This window comes from Carcharhinus amblyrhynchos, chromosome 15 (genome assembly GCF_965287045.1).
Source record: "Carcharhinus amblyrhynchos chromosome 15, sCarAmb.v2.hapA, whole genome shotgun sequence".
Lineage (NCBI taxonomy): Eukaryota > Metazoa > Chordata > Chondrichthyes > Carcharhiniformes > Carcharhinidae > Carcharhinus > Carcharhinus amblyrhynchos.
Genome location: NC_137338.1, coordinates 68168891 through 68188906, shown reverse-complemented (window position 1 = coordinate 68188906; position 20016 = coordinate 68168891). Strand labels below are relative to the sequence as shown.

The 20016-nt window shown below is 45.4% G+C and overlaps 1 protein-coding gene across 1 annotated transcript in view; it reads left to right on the top strand.

Annotated features, from left to right (window-relative positions):
- Positions 1–20016, top strand: part of vwa8 (von Willebrand factor A domain containing 8) — a 329616-nt gene that overhangs the window by 221777 nt on the left and 87823 nt on the right. Inside the window, exons 30-33 of the mRNA XM_080204136.1 lie at positions 6223–6336; positions 10785–10849; positions 15428–15553; positions 19550–19659. Coding sequence (XP_080060262.1) covers positions 6223–6336; positions 10785–10849; positions 15428–15553; positions 19550–19659 — 415 coding nt within the window. The remainder of the gene's footprint in view (positions 1–6222; positions 6337–10784; positions 10850–15427; positions 15554–19549; positions 19660–20016) is intronic.

Genomic DNA, 20016 nt, shown 5'->3' with positions numbered 1-20016 from the left:
GCTCTCTGTTGCCTATGGCCCTTTGTTTTTAATCTATCAACTATCAACCCTGCCATATCCTTTCATACTTGTAAAATAGTGGCACAGTGGTTAGCACTGCTGCCTCACAGTACTAATGGACTCAAGTTTAATTCCAGCCTTGGGTGACTGTGTGGAGTTTGCACATTCTCCCAGTTAGGCTTCCTCCAGATGCTCCAGTTTCCTCCCACAGTCCAAAGATGTTCAGGTTAGGTAAATTGGCCGTGCTAAATTGTCCCTTAGTGTCCAAAGATGTGCAGGTTAAGTAGATTGGCCATGCTAAATTGCCCCTTAGTAGCCAAAGATCTGTAGGTTAGGTGGATTGGCCCTATGGGGACAGGGCAGGGTGGTGGGTTTGGATGGGATGCTCTGTCTGAGAGTTGGTGCAGACTCAATGGGCTGAGTGGCCTCCTGCGCTATAGGGATTCTATGAACCTATAGTGGGGGCATGTTGGGGGATCCATCAGGAGGACCCTGATTCTGACAATCCATGGCAGGGAAGGGGATGGGAGGATATGCCACTGGTGAGGGGTAAATCCCAATGTCTGTGGGGGGAGGTGCGGGGGAATCTCCCAGTGCAGTGAGATCACAGTCCTGTAGTGCCATTTCCCAACATTTTCCCCATACCACTGCCCATTGTTTCTATTCAAATAGTTGTCTAAAGCCACATTTCCAGTAGTGCATTCCTTATACGAGTCATTCGTTGTGTGAAAAAGTTTTTTCTCACATCACATTTGTTTTCAAATCACTTTAAATCTGTGCCCTCTATGAGTGGGAACAGTTTCTCTCTATCTACTCTGTGTAGCCACCTCATAATCTTGAACATCTCTGTCAAATCTCCTCTAAGTTTTCTTCTCTCCAAAGAGAGACCATTGCTGTTGCTGTCCTTCATTTTTTTTTGTTTCTCTGCTGCTTCCTTTTAGTGAAATTAAACAAAGAAAAGGACTTGACCTCCCACCCCCTTCTCTACCGTGGATTGTCAGAATTGGGGTCCTCCCAATGGATCCCCCTACCTGACCCCCAACATGCCCACATTATAGGTTCGTTGAATCCCTATAGTGCAGGAGGCCATTCAGCCCATCGAGTCTGCACCAACTCTCAGAGCATCACACCCAAACCCACCATCCTGCCCTGTCTCCATAGGGTCCACATATTTACCTGTTTAATCCCCTAACCTACACATCTTGGGATACGAAGGGACAATTTAGCATGGTCAATCCCAAAGTGCTACACAAGTAATGAAGTTCGCTCTTGTGAAGTGCAGTCTCGGTTGTAGCGTAGCAAGTATTTCCTGATAACTAATGTGACACATCCTCAGAAAGTAACCCCAGTGAGAGGAGCGGCTGGCAATTGGTTATGCCTGAGGTTTCTGAGGGCTTTTCTTTTGGCAAAGTCATCAACAAGCTCCTGAAGGCTTATCATTGCTTGGAAATTTGAGGGTAAGGTAAAGGGACCCCTTAAGTTTTCATGTCTCTTTTGTCACCGTGTTCTTCACCCGCCGATGAGAGGACAGGGATAGGTGGACAGAGGTCACTTCGGGCTGGGCAACTGAGATACTCAGCTTCCCAGGCCAGGCTGAAAGAACTACTCAATCATTCATAGAAATTCATAGAATTCATAGAAACCCTACAGTACAGAAAGCGGCCATTCAGCCCATTGAGTCTGCACCGAACACAATCCCACCCAAGCCCTATTCCCATATCTCTACATATTTACCGACTAATCCCTCTAACCTACGCATCTCAGGACACTAAGGGCAATTATACCATGGCCAATCAACCTAACCTGCACATCTTTCGACTGTGGGAGGAAACCGGAATACCTGGAGGAAACCCACACAGATATGAGGAGAATGTGCAAACTCCATACAGCCAGTGACCCAAGCCAGGAATCGATCCCAGGTCACTGGAGCTGTGAAGCAGCAGTGCTAACCACTGTGCTACCGTGCCGCCCAAGAACAAACAGGACAGGCTGTAAGGGGCGAATTGCCTACTCCTGCCCCTATGTTCCTGTGTTCTTGCAGAATCACTGGTGTTTATTTTATGTATTAAGGTTAACTGTATACAGGTAGGGGAGTGGGATGGGAGAAGCACTGAAAAACTACTTGTGTAGATACAAAGAAATACTTACGTTCAAGGTTGGATATCCCTGGAGAGAGATTGTGCTGTGCCCACTAGTATGCTTGAGGCCTTCCGTGACCAGTGGGCACCATGGGAACTGGAGTGCATCATCAGTTCTGGGAACACCATTTTAATTTAATTCACTAAGTTTCCTTTTGAAGTTTTATTTTTATTTTTGCTGCAGTGCCCCATAGTATATTTTATTGAATTATATTCTTTCAAAAAAGCATATAAAGAGACACTAACTTGTCAGGATAGCCAAGTGGTCTAAGGCGCCAGACTCAAGGACATAATCATTTTCCAGTGTGAGGTGGCTGTTTTTTCTCTGTTTGGTGATGTGGGTTCAAATTCCACTTCTAATATGTGCTTTCAGTGATGAAGCAGGGTGACGAATTGGGGTGTCCTCACTGTTGTATGTGCCACAGATCTGCTTATTGTTCCGTCCTGTGCTCTGATGGTCATTTGAACCATTTTCTGATTTATCTGGCAGTCAAACCACCAAGTGCCAGGGGGCAGGGGTAGGGGTGAATGGCAGGGCGGAGACTTCCTTGTAGCCTGCTCCTGAGCCTGGCCAACATGGCCACCAACAGATCCAGGCAATGGACAGCTGAGGGCAGTCATTCAGCCTGACTATTTTTTTGTGGAGCAATTCATCTTGCCCATCCCTTTCCATTTCCTGCCTCCACATTTTTCTTAGCTGACATGATTCTTGAAAAGGCCACAAAGATATACACACACATGCACACGTACATTCACAGCCAAGCAACCTTAAGTAGCTACTTCCGTCTGAAGTCTTAGGCCAGGCCTTTAACAGCTACAGCAGAACACTACACTCCACTTCCCCCTCTCCCTTGTGTGGTTACTTCTATGCCTGGTTACTCTCGGAGAGAAGTATGCTGTGTCCACCAAAGCTTGAAGCTTTTTATGATTGGTGAGCACTACAGCCTCTGGAGGACATCATCAGCCCCAGGAATGTTAATTTAGTTTAATTTGGATAAATTCCCTTCAATTTTTTTACAGCCCCTTTAAGGAGTGTTAATTAGTTTATTCATTTAATTAGCTATTTATTATGCTCAAATGAGTACAGAAGGTCATTCAAATGTTATTTTAATTTAATTTGACATATTTCTGTTCACATTTTTGTTTCACTGCTGCTTTGAGAGATTAATTAATTTGTTTAATTGATATACTCAAGAAGTATAAAGAGACAGTTATTGTTACTGTTGTTGGGTTGTGGAGTTTAGAACTATACATTTGTACTGTTTTACTTTGTGAAATATCTAAAATTGAGTGAACACCTGGCCTCCCAATTCACCGTAAACGTTTAAGAAGCAAAGGGTGTGTAAGGATGAAAAATCACTGCACGTGAATCAACAGCCAGTGAAGATGAAAGTATATCAGCTCTGAATCTGCGTAGGTTCAGTTCCCAAACTGGCTGAGGTTATTCATGAAGCCTCGCCTTCTGAACCTTGTCCCCCACCTGAGATGTGGTGAGCCTCAGGTTAAATCACCACTAGTCACTGCCTGTAGTCATCTGGGACTATGGCGACTTTATTTTTAAGTGGCATCAGATATTGACAATGCAATCCATTCCACGCACAGATCAGCAGTGAAATTGGACTTCCTCATTTAGGACATTGTCTTATTGAACCTCAGAGGCCGCAGGTGCCTGCTCCACAATCTCTTCCTGTACAACCGTTATTTCTGAGGAGGTAGCCCCTCATATTTCTCACCAAAAGGAATTGCCCACTTGCACCAATTTTGTATGCCATTCCAAACCCAACCTGTTCCTGCCCTACGAGAAGCATGGCGGCAGGTCGCTGAATCTGCACCAAGTTTGCTTCAAGGACTCTCCTGCCCAACCTCTGCCCTTCCAGCGAGCCAGATAAAGTGCACTGAGGGTCCAGCTGATGACGGGACCTGTAATGGCATCAACTGATTAGTAATGGAGAGCGACACCAACAGCATAGGTTCAGTTCTCATACCAGCTGAGGTTGTTCATGAAGCCTGCCTTTTCAACCTTGCCCCTTACCTGGGGTGTGGTGATCCTCAGGTTAAATCGCCACTAGTCACTACCTGTGCCTACGGCGACTTTACTTTTAAGTGGCATTAGATATTGGAGTACATGTCAGAGACCTCAAGCTTTCAGCGGCTCAGCAGGCAGAGTGTAGCAGATTGGCAGGTAGAGCTTTGCAGCATGTTAGACCTGAGCAGTACTGCTATGTCACATGTACTTTGGTAGCTTTCTCCAGGTGGACAATTGTCTGGTTTTGTTCCATCTTGCAGATAAGGTACACAGCAGGAAGGTTGGCCATCAGCTAATGGCTGCATTGCTGATCCCGAGGGAAAGGGAGGACTGCTGAAATAGGTGGCCCCCTTTGCACCTACCCATGGAGCAATTCATCTTACCCATCCCTTCCCATTTTCTGCCTCCACATTTTTCTTGGCTGACATGATTTGTGAAAAGGCCACCAAGCTACACACACACACAGACACACACACACATGCAGACAGACAGCCAAGCAACTTTAAATCGCTGCTTCCATCTAAAGCCTTAGGCCAGCCTTTAACAGCTACAGTGGAACATTATATTCCATTCCCCCTCTGCCCCATCTTTGGCATGAGCCATATCCTAGTCAAGCACTCACTCTGCACACTTAATTGGAGCTTCTTCTGAAGGTAATATTGGGCCGTTCCTGCTCCTGTGAGTGCAATTCTGAAGCTTAAACCTGGCCAGAAAATTTACCCTTCTAGTTAAAGTAACCAGATGCTGGTGAGTGATTTCAAGGCAGGAGTTGATAGCATTGAATGTTTCAGGTGGTTTGGAGGCAAATATATCCCTGAACCAAGAGATTATTCCATCAGGAACAATTGAACATGCTGAACAAGAAACATGGAACTCGCTACCACAGAGAATTGTTGACACAATTAGTATTGATGAATTTAAGGGAAGGTTGGTTAAGTACCTCAGGGAGAAAAGAATAGGACATGTTATATAGATGATCTGGAGAAGGGAACCGAGTGTATGGTGTCGAAATTTGCTGATGGCACCAAGATTGGGGGAACGGCAAATTGCGCGGAGGGTGTGGAGAGTCTGCAGAAGGATCTAGATAGGCTGGGCGAATGGGCCAGGAAATGGCAAATAGAATTTAATGTTGGCAAGTGCGAGGTGGTCCACTTTGGGAGGAATAATGGTAGGAAGGACTATTTCTTACGTGGCGAAAAACTGCAGCATGCGACAATGCAGAGGGACCTCGGGGTCCTTGTGCATGAGTCACAAAAACCCAGCCAGCAGGTGGTCAGGAAGGCTAATGGGATGCTGGCCTTCATAGCGAGGGGGATTGAATATAAAAGTAGGGAGGTCTTGCTGCGGCTGTATAGGGCATTGGTGAGGCCGCAGCTGGAGTACTGTGTGCAGTTTTGGGCGCCGTACTTACGCAAGGATATTTTGGCCTTGGAGGGAGTGCAGAGGAGGTTTACTAGGCTGATACCGGAGTTGAGGGGGTTGAGCTATGAGGAGAGGCTGAATAAACTAGGCTTGTACTCGTTAGAGTTTAGAAGAATGAGGGGAGATCTCATTGAGACGTATAAGATGATGAATGGGATGGATAGGATCGAGGCGGAGAGACTCTTCCCGCTTAGAAAGGACAGTAGGACTAGGGGGCACAGCCTCAAGATAAAAGGTGTGCGGTTTAGAACGGAGTTGAGGAGGAACTTCTTCACTCAAAGGGTGGTGAATCTCTGGAATTCTCTGCCCGTTGAGGTGGTGGAGGCTGCCTCGCTAAATATTTTTAAGACGCAGGTTGATGGGTTTTTGATAAGCGAGGGGATTAAGGGTTATGGGGAGAGGGCGGGAATGTGGAACTGAGACACGACAGATCAGCCATGATCTTATTGAATGGCGGGGCAGGCTCGAAGGGCTAGATGGCCTACTCCTGCTCCTATTTCTTATGTTCTTATGTTATGTTGATGGGATGAAATAAGGTGTGTGGAGCATAAACACAAATATATATGTGTTGGGCTGAATAGCCTGATCCTGGGCTGTAAATTCAATGTGATTTGTGCTGTTATTTCTCTTTCACAGAGTAACGTGATCTTACTGTTGAATATGAGCAATGGCGCAGTCAGTCGTATCATCTCTGGAAAAGAACAGCAATCTCCCAAGAAAGCACACTGGTGGGCGAATAAAGAAGCTCAGGTCAGAAGCTTAGCATGTATAGCACATGAATTTGCATCTTTCTGTGGTTTCTCTACGCTTGATCTACAGATTGAAGGAATCAGATTTTCAAACTTCGTTATGTAATAAATACACTTTCCTCAGGATATTGTAATGTGAATAAATGCAGCAATACCAACCCCCTCTTGACAATCACAGACAGGGCTATATCTGATCATTTCCTTGGATCATTCCCTGCCCATGTTCCCCTCTGAACCCTACTTGTTTCAGTTCTGCCCCTGAAAGAAAACTATTCTGCAATCTACTACAATGCATTTTCAAAATATCAACTTTCCAGCCACAGATTCGGTTCAGTGCTGCCATTTCTGCATCTACTGATCTTTTCACACATACCCTCACCTCCATCTTCAATGCCTAGTCACAAGTCTCACCATGAGCCCTCTCCTGATATGGCCTCATCACTACTCCCTTAACTCACAGGGATGTAGACTGGAAAAGATGTTTTTCTTTTGATTCATTCATGGGATGTGGGCATAGCTGACACGGCTAGAAAGTGTATTGCCCTTCCCTAATTCCCTTGAGAGGGTGGTAGTAAGCTGCCTTCATGAACCACTGCAGTCTGTGTGCTGATAGTCCTAGTAGCTTGCTCCTAGTGAGTAGCTTGCTAAGTAATTTAAGAGGGGAGGTTGGAGACGAGAGCCGGGGTTGCTCTGGATCTTTAGCTGTGAAAAGGCCGGTCTGTGAAAGGAAGCCAGATTTCCTTCCTAAGTGAACCAGATGGATTTTTAATGACAATCCAGCTGCTCATGGTGAGCAGCTATGTTATTTCACATTTATTTAATTAAGTAACAATGTTTTAATTTCCCAGTTGCTGTGCTGGGATTTGAACTTGTATCTCTGGATCATTAGGCCTTTGGATTACTTGTCCAATAACAACATTGTGTTACCATACACCAGGTAAGCCTAGTTAAGCCGTTCACCACAAGATCTGGCTAAAGAATCCCTCTAATCTACCAAAACTGCTCACTATTCTAGGGTCATCCAGGACTGCAAAGATAACTCCCAGCTTTATTTCCATACCACTAAGTGTCTTCTTAAACCCATTTCCGCTCTATCCTCACCTCCAACAAAAAGCATGAGGAGCTCATGGCTTGAGACTATCTGATCAGCCATCTGTTCCCTCCCTTCCCCTCACCCACTGAACCAAACTGCCTGTAATGCTCCTCACTTGTCCTAACTTGGAAGTTTCTCTAGTTTCTCATACCTTTTCCTGTCCTGTTTGAGCTCATCATGAAATTCACTTCCTGCTCACTTGGCCTTATTCCCACCAAAATGCTGACCAACTTTCCTTCCCTATCTGCTTATTAGACAATATTATGAACAATATTCTCTCCAGGCACTCTTGCCCTCCCCTTCAAATTTTCCTTCAATATTCCTCTCCTCAAAACCAATCAATTCTTGTCCCTTCCATCCTTCTCGACTGCACCCACCCTCCCTGTTGTTATAATGGCCATGAAGGCCATAGGGAATCATCGAAAGATCTCCCTGTGGGCTTTGTGAAGTAAGAGCTGCCTTTTGAATGGGCAGAGGCTTGTCCAATGAGCAGTGTGTTTGGGGCGGGGGGGGGGGAGGATTAAACCAGTTAGTCTACCCAGGCCGTTGCTGTAAGTCTTGGGGTGAAGATCGCCTGACTATAAGCAAAAGGCGCGACCCATTCCTTTGGTGCACAATAAAGGGTATTGGTGATGGGAAACTGGCGTTTGGCTGAATTACTACACATGCTAACCCCCGACCTCCCTGCCTCCATCTCTAAACTCCCCCCACCCCCATCTCCAACCTCTCTGTTCCCACTTCCTCACTCCCATCTCCAGTCTCTCGCCACCTCCCTCTCCAACCACCCCCATCTCCTACCTCCTCCATCTCCCACTTCACCCCACCCCCATCTTCCACCCCCAAGCCCTCATCTTCCACCCCCAAGCCCTCGTCTTCCGCCCCCCAAGCCCTCGTCTTCCGCTCCCCAAGCCCCCGCCTCCCGCCCCCCAAGCCCCTGCCTCCCGTCCGCCAGCTCCCACCTCCCGCCCGCCAGCCTCTCCCGCCCGCCAGCCCCCGTCTCCCGCCCGCCTGCCCCCGTCTCCCACCCCCCCAGACCCCGTCTCCCAACCCCCCAGACCCCGTCTCCCACCCCCCCCAGACCCCGTCTCCCACCCCCCCCAGACCCCGTCTCCCACCCCCCCAGACCCCGTCTCCCACCCCCCCCAGACCCCGTCTCCCACCCCCCCCCCAGACCCCGTCTCCCACCCCCCCCAGACCCCGTCTCCCACCCCCCCCAGACCCCGTCTCCCACCCCCCCCAGACCCCGTCTCCCACCCCCCCCAGACCCCGTCTCCCAACCTTCTACCCCCGTCTCCCAAACCCCTGCCCCCACCTCCCACCCCTCCCCCCATTTCCAACCCCCTGCTCCCACCCCCTTCCACCCCTGCCCCCACCTTCCACCCCCTGCCCCCACCTCCCACCCCCTGCCCCCACCTTCCACCCTCTGCCCCCACCTCCCACCCCCTGCCCCCACCTTCCACCCTTTCCCCCCACCTCCCACCCCTTCCCCCATTTCCAACCCCCTGTCCTCACCTCCCACCCCTGCCCCCATCTCCAACACCCCTGCCCCCATCTCCAACACCCCTGCCCCCATCTCCAACACCCCTGCCCCCATCTCCAACACCCCTGCCCCCATCTCCAACACCCCTGCCCCCATCTCCAACACCCCTGCCCCCATCTCCAACGCACCACCCCACCCCCATCTCCAACACCCCGCACCCACCTCCAACCCCCCGCCACCACCTCCAATTCCCCTTCCCCACCTATAACCCCCCGCCTCCATCTCCAACCTCCTTTTCCTTTTCACCAGTTTTGCTTGGATCACTAAGGGTGATCCTTATGTGAGTGAGAGAGTAAATCTTGAACAAAAACACGATGGATATATTTTGTGTAAGAGATGAATGTAAGGCCATTATTATGTTTACTGTTAACTGAACCATCTATATGACAGCTTCTCAGTATTCATTGCCAATATGTTATTGGTGTAGAAATCGCCTAAAAGGTTTGCAAATTTGACTACAAGACAAGCTTCCATCCACATAAATATACCATCACTAGGGCCCCCTACTTCCAGCATTGTAACATTACCCAACCTTTAACTCATCTACTGAAGCTCCCAGTAAATAGTCGTTACCTCTAAGCTTGATTATTTGAACATACTCTCACATTCTAACTTCTATAAACTTATTTCTTGTGTCCCAACTCATCACATCCCATGTCCCTCTCACCCCCATGCTCACTGATCTACATTGGCTTCCAGTTAAGCAACAACTTGATTTAAAAATTCTCAACCTTGTTTTCAAATCCCACCATTGTCTTCCCCATCCCTGTATCAGTAATGTCCTCCAGTCCCAAAACCTTCATTGAGCTTTTGTTGTCTGAGTCTCTCCTTTTTGTGAATTGATGTCAAGTTTTGTTTAGTAACAGTCCTGCAAAGCGCTTTGTGACATTTTGCTATATTAGAGGCGCTAAATAAGTACAAGTTATTATTGTTGAGTATGACCAGCAGAATCGATGCAATAACGTGAAGTTACCTCTCCGCAACCAAGGCTCTGAGTTAAAAGTACAACATCACTGTTTACTATGTAAAGAGTAATGGTTGGGGTTGTGATGAAGAGGTGGAACTCATGAGCAATGTGAATATAAACCACAGTGCCACTGTGCATTTGTATAGCGTTGGTAACATATGTCCCAAGGTGTTCCACTAGCACTAGCTTCCACCACCAGACAGAATTGTGCACTGAACCAAGTCAAGAGATAATTGGACATACGACCAAAAACAAGATTAAAGAGGTAGCAAGATGTGGAAGGGTGGTAGGGAGGTTTAGGGAGGAAATTCCAGAACAGAGCTCAGGGCTCAGGCAGTTGTAGGCTGAAATAGTGTGGAGTGGAGGAGGGGGTGTGGTTACAGCAGGGCTTGGCAGGGGAGAGATAATTGGGAATGCACCTTAGACCGAAGAGGAAGAGTTTGAGCAGGTCACAAGTTGATCAAAGCACAAAAACCTTGTGACCTTAAACAAATGTAAAAATGTTAATTCTATTATCCTTTAAAGAAGTAATACTATCAGCCATCACCCAGTCTCCCAACACTGAAAAGTTTCCTTTCTCAAATATCATTTCCTTTTTACAAGACTTTGTTACTGATTAGGCATTCCAGGTCTTAACAATCTCTGGGTCAAACTGTTTTTCCAAACATCCTTTATTTTTAATTTCAAATTAATTATCAACTCACTGACAGAGAGCTCTCCCCCCCCCCCCCCCTGCCCTTCAGGGTGAGACAGCTGGAAAATGTGGGCTTTGCAAAGCAATAGTATTTTGTGTGTAAATAATATTTTTAAACAAGGCATTAATATGATTTGCTAATTTTTCACTTGCAGGATATTTATAAAATGTGCAAGGAATTTTCACACAAAAACTGGCTTGTGTTCTACAAGAAGCAAGGGTAAGAATTATCCTTTTTCTTCAGTAAGGTTAATTCTTTCTTTAAAGGTTGCATTCATGTGTGTTTCTTAGCTTGCATTGCGAGTGGGAAATTTTGCTGGCCAGTCATTTATATCAGGTGACTGTGGGCTAGTCCTCCTCCCATAGATGCCATGAAAACTAGGCTTGCTATGTAAGTACGCTTTATTTTTATTCTTTCAAGGGATGTGGGCTTTGCTGGCTAGGCCAGCATTTATTACCCATCCCTAATTGCCTTTGAGAAGGTGGTGGAGAGCTACCTTCTTGAACCGCCGCAGTACATGTGGTGTAGGTATACACACAGTGCTGTTAGGGAGGGAGTTCCAGCCAGAATGCTAAGTAGCTAGGAGGGGAACTTGTAGGTGGTGCTGGTGTTCTCTGCTGCCCTCATGCTTCTAGATGGTAGTGGCCATGGGTTTGGACGGTGCTGACTGAGGAACCATGGTGACATTCTGCACTGCATCTTGTATATATACTCAGTCCTGCTATGGTGCATCAGTGGTGGAAGGAGTGAGTGCTTGTGGATGGTATACTAATCAAACGGGCTGTTTTGTTCTGGATTTTGTTGAGCTTCTTGAGTGTTGATGGAGCTGTACTCAGCCAGACAAGTGGAGAGTATTCCATCACTGGCCTGACTTGTGCCTTATAGGTTCTGGACAGGCTTTGGGCAGTCAGGAGGTGAGTTACTCACTGCAAGATTCCTAGTCTCTTGTAGCCACAGTATTTCTATAACTGGAACAGTTAAGTTTCTGGTCAGTGGTAATCCCCAGGATCTTTATAGTGGGGATTCAGTGATGGTAATGTCATTGAATATCAGGGGGCGATGGTTAGATTCTCTCTTGTTGGAGTTGGTTACTTTCTGGCATTTACGTGGTTACTTACTGCTTGTCAGCCCAAGCCTAAATAGTGTCTCTAAATCTTGGACGTGGACTGCTTCAGTATCTGAGGAATCATTTATGGTGCTAAACAATGTGTAATTATCTGTGAATGTCCCCACTTCTGACCTTATGATAGAAGAAAGATCATTGATGAAATATCTGAAGATAGTTGGGCCTAGGACACTCTAGGACATTACCCAGAGGAATCTTGCAGTGATATCCTGGAACTGAGATGACTGAGCTCCAATAACCACAACTGTCTTTCTTTGTGCTAGGCATGACTCCAGCCAGCGGAGAATTTTCCCCCAGATTCTCTTGATTCCAGTTTTGCCAGAGCTCCTTGTTGCGACACTGGGTCTTATATGATGTTGAACTATATAGACTAGGATAGGTCCAGGTTCAGTCTCTGCATAGTTACCAAGTAATTAGACTTAGCTAGGATGACAACACTGGGACTTAATTTTCCATGTGGGGATGGGGAAATCACCAATGTTTATGGTACCCCTGTAATCAAATAGCCAACAGACATGTGGCAAAAAAAGCAAACAAATTATTACCTTCCCCCTTTTTCTCTGTATAAGCAACATTTCTCAAAGATTAATGGATGGAATTCAACAAAATCTGGTACACATTGAGACGTATAAGATGATGAATGGGATGGATAGGATAGAGGTGGAGAGACTCTTCCCGCTCAAAAAAGACAGTAGGACTAGGGGGCACAGCCTCAAGATAAAGGGGAGGCGGTTTAGAACGGAGTTGAGGAGGAACTTCTTCACTCAAAGGGTGGTGAATCTCTGGAATTCTCTGCCCGTTGAAGTGGTGGAGGCTACCTCACTAAATATTTTTAAGAAGCAGGTTGATGGGTTCTTGATAAGAGAGGGGATTAAGGGTTATGGGGAGAGGGCGGGAAAGTGGAACTGAGCCACAACAGATCAGCCATGATCTTATTGAATGGCGGGGCAGGCTCGAAGGGCTAGATGGCCTACTCCTGCTCCTATTTCTTATGTTCTTATGTATGGCCCGTGGAAAAACAGATTCGTTTTTGGTGAGGATATGACTTAGATGAGGGGAGCAAAGGCATGGTAACTAAATTTGTAGATGACACAAAGATCGGTAGGAAAATATGTTGTGAAGAAGACAAAAGGAATTTATAGACGGATATGGATAGGTGAAGTGGGTGGGCAAAAATCTAGCAGATTAAATATTTTGTGGAAAAATGTAAAGTTGTTCACTTTGATAGCAAGAATGAAAAAAACAGAGTGGCTGCAGAATTCTGAGGTACAGAAGAATCTAGGTATCCTACTGCATGAGTCGAAAACATAGTATGCATGTATAGCACATACTTAAAAAGACTGTGGAATACCATCTTTTATTAAAAGAGAAATGGAACATAAAACTAAGGATGTTATGCTTCAGTTATACAGGGCATTGGTGAGGCTACATTGTGAATATTATGCAGTTTTGGACTCCTTATTTAAGGAAGAATGTAAATGAAGGCAGTTCAGAAGAGATTTACTAAATTGGCAAAGAGTCATCTGGACTGAAAACATCAGCTCTTTTCTTTCCTTACAGATGTTGCCAACGTGCCGAAATGTTCCAACATTTTCTCATTTGGTTTCAAATCCACAGTAATTTGCTTCTATTTTTTACTAAATTGATAACCTGGAATGAGTGAGTTATCTTATGAGGAAAGGTTAGACAGGTGAGCTTGTTTCCACTGAAGTTTAGAAGAGTGGGTGAATGATTTGATTGAAGTATAAGTATATAAGATTCTGAACAGTCTCAACAAGGTGGGTGGAAAAGATGTTTTCTCTCATGAGTGGGTCCAGAACAGAAGGCACTGTTTTAAAATTAAGGACAGTAAAAAGTCTGACAACACCAGGTTTTAGTCCAACCGATTTATTTGATAATAGACTCACAAGCTTTCGAGGTTTCCCTCTTCGTCAGGTGAATGGAGAGTTCTGGCCTCAGACAGAGCATATAAAGCACGGACAGAATTAAGGGCCACCCTTATAGGACAGAGACAAGGACTTTTTTTTATCTTTGAGGGTTGTTTGAGTTTGGAATTTTTTGACTCAGAAGGTGGTGGAGATGGGGTCATTGAATATTTTTAAGGCAGAGGAAGATAGATTCATGTTGGACAAGAGGATCAAAGGTTGCCAGGGATAGATTGGAAAATGGAACTTGAAACACAAACAGATTAACCATAATCTGATTGAATAGTAGAGCAGGATCAAGAAGCCAAATGGTCTATTCCTGCTCCTATTTTGTATAGGAGCAAATTGACCTTTTCTTTTATAAGTTGTGACTTGTCTCAGCTGCTGCATTGGAATTTGTCACAAATGACAAAATGCGAGCATAGTTTTCAAAGCAGATTGTTGGTTTAACATGAAGCCTCCTCGCAGAGTCATAGAGCAATACAGCATGAAAACAGGCCCTTCAGCCCAACCAGTCTCTGTCAATCATGATGCCCTCCCTTCTGGTCGCAATTGCCTGCGTTTGGCCTATATCCCTCTAACCCCTTCCCAACCATGTATTTATCCAAATGCTTTATAAATATTGCTATTGAACCTGCCTCAACCACTTTCTCTGGCAGCTCATTCCATATACACATCATCTTTTGCGTGAAGAAGTTGCCCCTCAGGTCACTTTTAAATTTTTTCCCTCTCACCATAAACCTATGTCCTCTAGTTTCCAATTCCCCTGCTCTGGTAAAAAGACAATGTGTATTCATTCTATCTATGCCCCTCAAGATGTTATGGACCGCAATAAGGTCACCCCTCATTCTCTTATGTTCCAGGAATAAAGCCCTAGCCTGGCCAGCCTCTCCCTATAACTCAGGCCCATTAGTCCTGGCAACATCCCCGTAAATCCCCTTTGCGTTCTTTCTAGTTTATCAATGTCCTTCCTATAACAGCAAGGTGGAAGCTCTGAATAAAATATACATTTTTTTCAGCTTTGTAATTACAGAACATCAAGGAAGAGCTGTGTAATTGTAATAACGTTGCATTAATACAGTGTGGCAGAGGAATACACTCTGGAGTGAATTCTTTACTTATATATACATATATTTTTATATGTATCCTTTTACAACTTTGAAACATCCCAGAGAACCTTGCAGTGAGTTAAATACTTCTGAAGTGTGGCCACTGTTGCAATGTAAGAAACACAGCAGCCAATTTGCACACAGCAACGTGATAATTAATTGGTTGTAAGATAAATACTGGCCAGAACTCCTCTTCTCTTTGAAATAGAGCTACGCAGTGTTTATCAGCCTTCTCCAATATCAATTCCTGTGGATATTGTTAATAATGAAATTGCATCGTGCCTACTGGTAATAATTTCAGCATGGCAAATTTAAACTATTTCCATTGTAAATGGCAGTGTAGAAATTGGGATAGTATGAGTGATTTATAAATGGGAGGACCATTATGCCTGTCTGTCCATTTTCATTGATCCTCTGAATCTCCTCAGATGACATTTATAGCAGACTGAAAACACTGAGAAGTGCAGTGTTTCGATACTACAATGCACAGATGCAGCTGCATGTCCCACACTTTCAGAAATCTACACTGCATTTTCTCCATTGTTCTGAAACTGAGAAGTGGAGAAGACAGTCTGTTTGCAGTAGATAAAAGCATGTTAGAACAGGATGCTTGGTGACAGATTCTTGTATTTTGCAGGAATTTCTTGGATGTATTGGATGTTCTGGAGGGCCGTGCCCATTCCATATCCCTGCCAATCAAAGTGAGTTCTGTTCATTTGGTGGCTGAAGACAGATGGCTGCTGGTGGAGAATAAAACCAATAAGTGAGTACGGCACATCTCCACTTTGCAGTCCTGTAACTTATCAATCAGATATGACACTTGCTGGGTCTGTTGTGGGGAAGGTGTTAGAAACAATCATTAAGGAAGGGATAGCTGGGCACTTAGAGAAACTGAAGGTAATTGGGAAGAGTCAGAAATCATGCATCACCTCGCAAGGGGAGCTTGTAGACACACTGTACTTGGATTTCCAGAAGACATTTGATAAGGTGCCGCATTAAAGGTTATTGTGGAAAATGAAAGTTAATGGTGCAGAGAATAACATGTTGGCATGGATTGGCTAGCTGGGAGAAAACAGAGAGTATACGATGAGTGATCCACAGATGTCTGTGCTGGGTCTTCAACCTTTCATAATTTGTATCATTGACTTAGATGAGGGGAGTGAAAACAGCAGATGACACAAAGATAGGTAGGAAAGTATATTGTAAAGAGGGTGTAAGGAGGTTGCAGATTTTTAAAATTCACTTACAGGAAAGGCACCGCTGGCTAGGCCAGCATTTATTGTCCATTCCTATTTGCCACTGAGAAAGTGCTGGTGAACTGTCTTTTAAACCACTGCAGTCTCTGAGGTGTAGGTATACCCACATACTGTTAGGGAGGAAATTGCAGGATTTTGACAGATGACGGTGAAGGAATGGTAATATATTTCTAAGTCAAGAGGTGAGTGACTTGGAACCTGCAGGTGGAGATGTTGCCAGGACTCTGCAAACTTGTCCTTCTAGATGGTAGTGTTTGTGGGTTTGGAAGGCATGGTGGCACAGTGATTAGCACTGCACCTTCACAGTGCCAGGGACCCAGGCTCAATTCAGGCTTTGGGTGACAGTATGGAGTTTGCGTATACTCTCCATGTGTGTATGGGTTTCCTCCCTCAGTCCAAAGATGTGTAGGTTAGAGCGATTAGCCATGGGAAATGTGTGGGGTTACGGGGATAGGGTGGGGCGAGAGGGCTTGTTTAAGATACCCTGTCAGAGAGTCGAACAGATCTCAAAACTGGGCATCCATGAAGCGCTGTGGGCCATTAGAAGCAGCAGAATTATACTCACCCACAACCTAGTGGCCTGTCATATATCCATTCGACTGCACCATCAAGCCGGGAGATTGACCCTAGTTCAATTAAGAGTGCAGGAGGACGTGCCAGAAGCAGCACCAGACATACCTAAAAATTAGATGTCAACCTGGTGACGCTACAACACAGGACTACTTGCTTGCCAAACCGCATAAGCAGCAAGTAACAGACAGAGATAAATGATCCCACAGCCAACTGTCCAGTCTAAACTCTGCAGTCCTGCCACATACAGTTATGAATGGTGATGGACAATTAAACAACTCACTGGAGGAGGAGGCCTCACAAATGTCCCCATCCTTAATAATGGAGGAGCCCAGCACATCAGTGTAAAAGATAAGGCCGAAGTATTTGCAACCCTCTTCAGCCAGAAGTGCTGAGTGGATCCAACTCAACTTCCTCTGGAGATCCTCAGTATCACAGATAGCTGCACCCCTAACCAAGCTGATTCAGTACAGGTTAAAAATGGGCAAGGGAACCTCTTACTGGTTACCACGAACCGTACCCTTCAGCTGAGGAATCAGCAGTCCTCCATGTTGAACAACACTTGGAGGAAGCACTGATGGTGGCAAGGGCTCAAAGTGTACTCTGGATAGGGGATTTCAGTGTCCACCGCAAAGATTAGCTCGGCAGCAGCACTCCAAATCGAGCTGGTTGGGTCCTAAAGGATATAACTGTTACACTGGGTCTACAGGAAGGTGGTGAGGGAACCAACAAGAGGGAAAAACAAACTTGACCTCATCCTTACCAATTTGCCAGCTGCAAATGCATCTGCCCATGACAGTATCGGTAAGAGTGACCACCGCACAGTCCTTGTGGATACAAAGCGCCACCTTCATATTGAGAATAACCTCCATTGTGTTGTGTGGCACTATCACTGTGCTAAATGGGACAGACTTCAAACAGATCTAGCAACTCAAGGCTGGGCATCAGCCCAGGTGTTGTGGGCCATCAACAGTAGTAGAAGTATATTCCAGCACAATCTGCAACCTGGGTGGCAGGGTAGCACAATGGTTAGCACTGCTGCTTCACAGCTCCAGGGTCCTGGATTCGATTCTCGGCTCTGGTCACTGTCTGTGTGGAGTTTGCACATTCTCCTCGTGTCTGTGTGGGTTTCCTCCGGGTACTCCAGTTTCCTCCCACATTCCAAAGATGTGCGGGTTAGGTTGATTGGCCATGCTAAGAAATTGCCCCTTAGTGTCCAGGGATGCGTAGGTTGGAGGGATTAGTGGATAAAATATGTAGGGATATGGGGGTAGGGCCTGGGTGGGATTGTTTTTGGTGCAGACTCGATGGGCCGAAGGACCTCTTTCTGTACTGTAGGGTTCAACGGTTCTCATGGCCTGGCATATCTCATTACCGTTAAACCAGGGGGTCAACTTTGGTCCAATGGAGAGTGCAGGTGGGCATGTCAGGAGCAGCACCGGCATACTTAAAAATGAGGTGTCAACCTGGTGAAGCTACCAAACAGCACTAATTGCATACCAAACAACATAAACAGCAAGTGATAGACAGAGCTAAGCAATCCCATGATGAATAGATGAGATCTAAGCTCTGCAGTCCTGCCACATTCAGTCATGAATCGTGGTGGACAATTAAACAACCATTCATTTCCCCTACATTGGGGGGCAATTGTCCAAGTGCAGTTTGAGACTTTATTCAGTTCATGTGATGTTTGGTGGCATTTAAGATTTTTGTAGTTGTCTTCCCATCACTTCTCATCTTCCTGGTTTTCTGATATTTATTTCTTCAAACTTTCAAGCCCTGTGCTCCCCAGTTTGAAATCTGGCCAAATTGTATAAACCCTGGGCACTTTGCATAAACTGTCTTGATTAAAGAAGTTTGTTATTTTCTTTAACCTTTGCGCCTTGTTAATTCACTACTGTCAAAGAAAGAGTTGGCTCAAATTGTTTCAAACAGAAGCTTGGCACCTTACACCTTTGTGCACTCCTGCTACAGAGAGGTCAATTGGACAGGTAAACCCACTGAGCCAAGTCTGATTCACAAATCAGATTTTGCATCTGTCTCCGGTATCTCTTCTCTCACTCTCTCTCTCTAGATGTGTCCAGACACACCTAAAGGAATAAGGATGATGAATACCAGGCAGGATAGCTGGATTAAGTATGGGAGTGAAAAGTCATAAATCTGTGTTGCTAACAGTGGCTCTGATCTTCTGGTCTCTGGATCATCAGAGACTGGATCTACCTCCCAAGGTATCCCTCAAAAGAGAAGTTTGTACTGTTGATACCCCTCGCTCCACAGGACCCTGCAAGAAGATCTGTGCCTCTAACTTAAAGTCAGGTATATCGGACAGTCCTGATTTACTTAGTCCAATAATTACCCAGGACACGTGAGACTCAAAAATCCTACTCTAACTTCTGCATTACTGAACAATTGAGACCTCAACAACCGCCGCCGCCCCCCCACACCCCATCCCACATTTACATCCCCCTTTGGACAGGTTTAAATGTCCCAAAGCTTTGGGACACTTAAAATCTATTTACCAGAATTCGATGGCAAGCACCTTAACAAAGGCGCATTGTCTCTATGCGGAATTCCTTACTGATGGTTCCAGGGTTTCCTGCACTGAGTGAGTTATGCATGATCCTCTATCAGATAATTGCCTGGAAAATTCAGAGGAAGCCAACTGGATATTTTTTAATCTAATCAGAAAATTTGGGCCAAAAATTCCAACCTGAACAAAACCTTCCAGAGACCAGAAGATCTGAATTCCAACCTGAATTGTGGTTCCAAATGCTTTCCATATTTAAGGAGGCTCCTATCCCTATAAAGGTCGTTTTTATCGTCAATGAACTTGAAGTATCATGGGGTTCACCCCCAACTCACCAGTCTAATTTAATCTTGCTGAAATCACTTTCCCACACAATTAGCAAATGAGCTGTTTTTACATCTTACAGGAAGTTTCTCCTGACGAAGCCGATGCACATTGAATCTGACTTGTCTGGAGTTTGTCAGCTACACGTGATTGATGAGGATCCAGTCAGCACAGGCTTTGGGTTCACAACAGGTAAGTGACCTGCTCAGGAATGAAAAAAGATATCTTCATTTTCTGTTTGTAATCTCAAGAAGCTGTAGGCAGCTTTAGACCACTTGTGTGTGAAATACACATGGTATAAGAAAGGTGAAGTCTTTGCTTTGCTGAGTATCCCATGTATTAAATTTTGAAGGGCATGGGGAAATGGGGTGAGAGGGGCCACAGCACTTGATGCCAACCAAAGCCAAGGACCAGAAAGGAAGAATGAGAATTGCAAAGGATAAGTCACACCTTGAAACTTGTTGCAGGTACCTCAGTCCACATTCAATGAGGGCAGTCACGAAGGAAGTCTCATTCACTTGCTGCAGAGTAGCAAGAGGGGAAGGTACT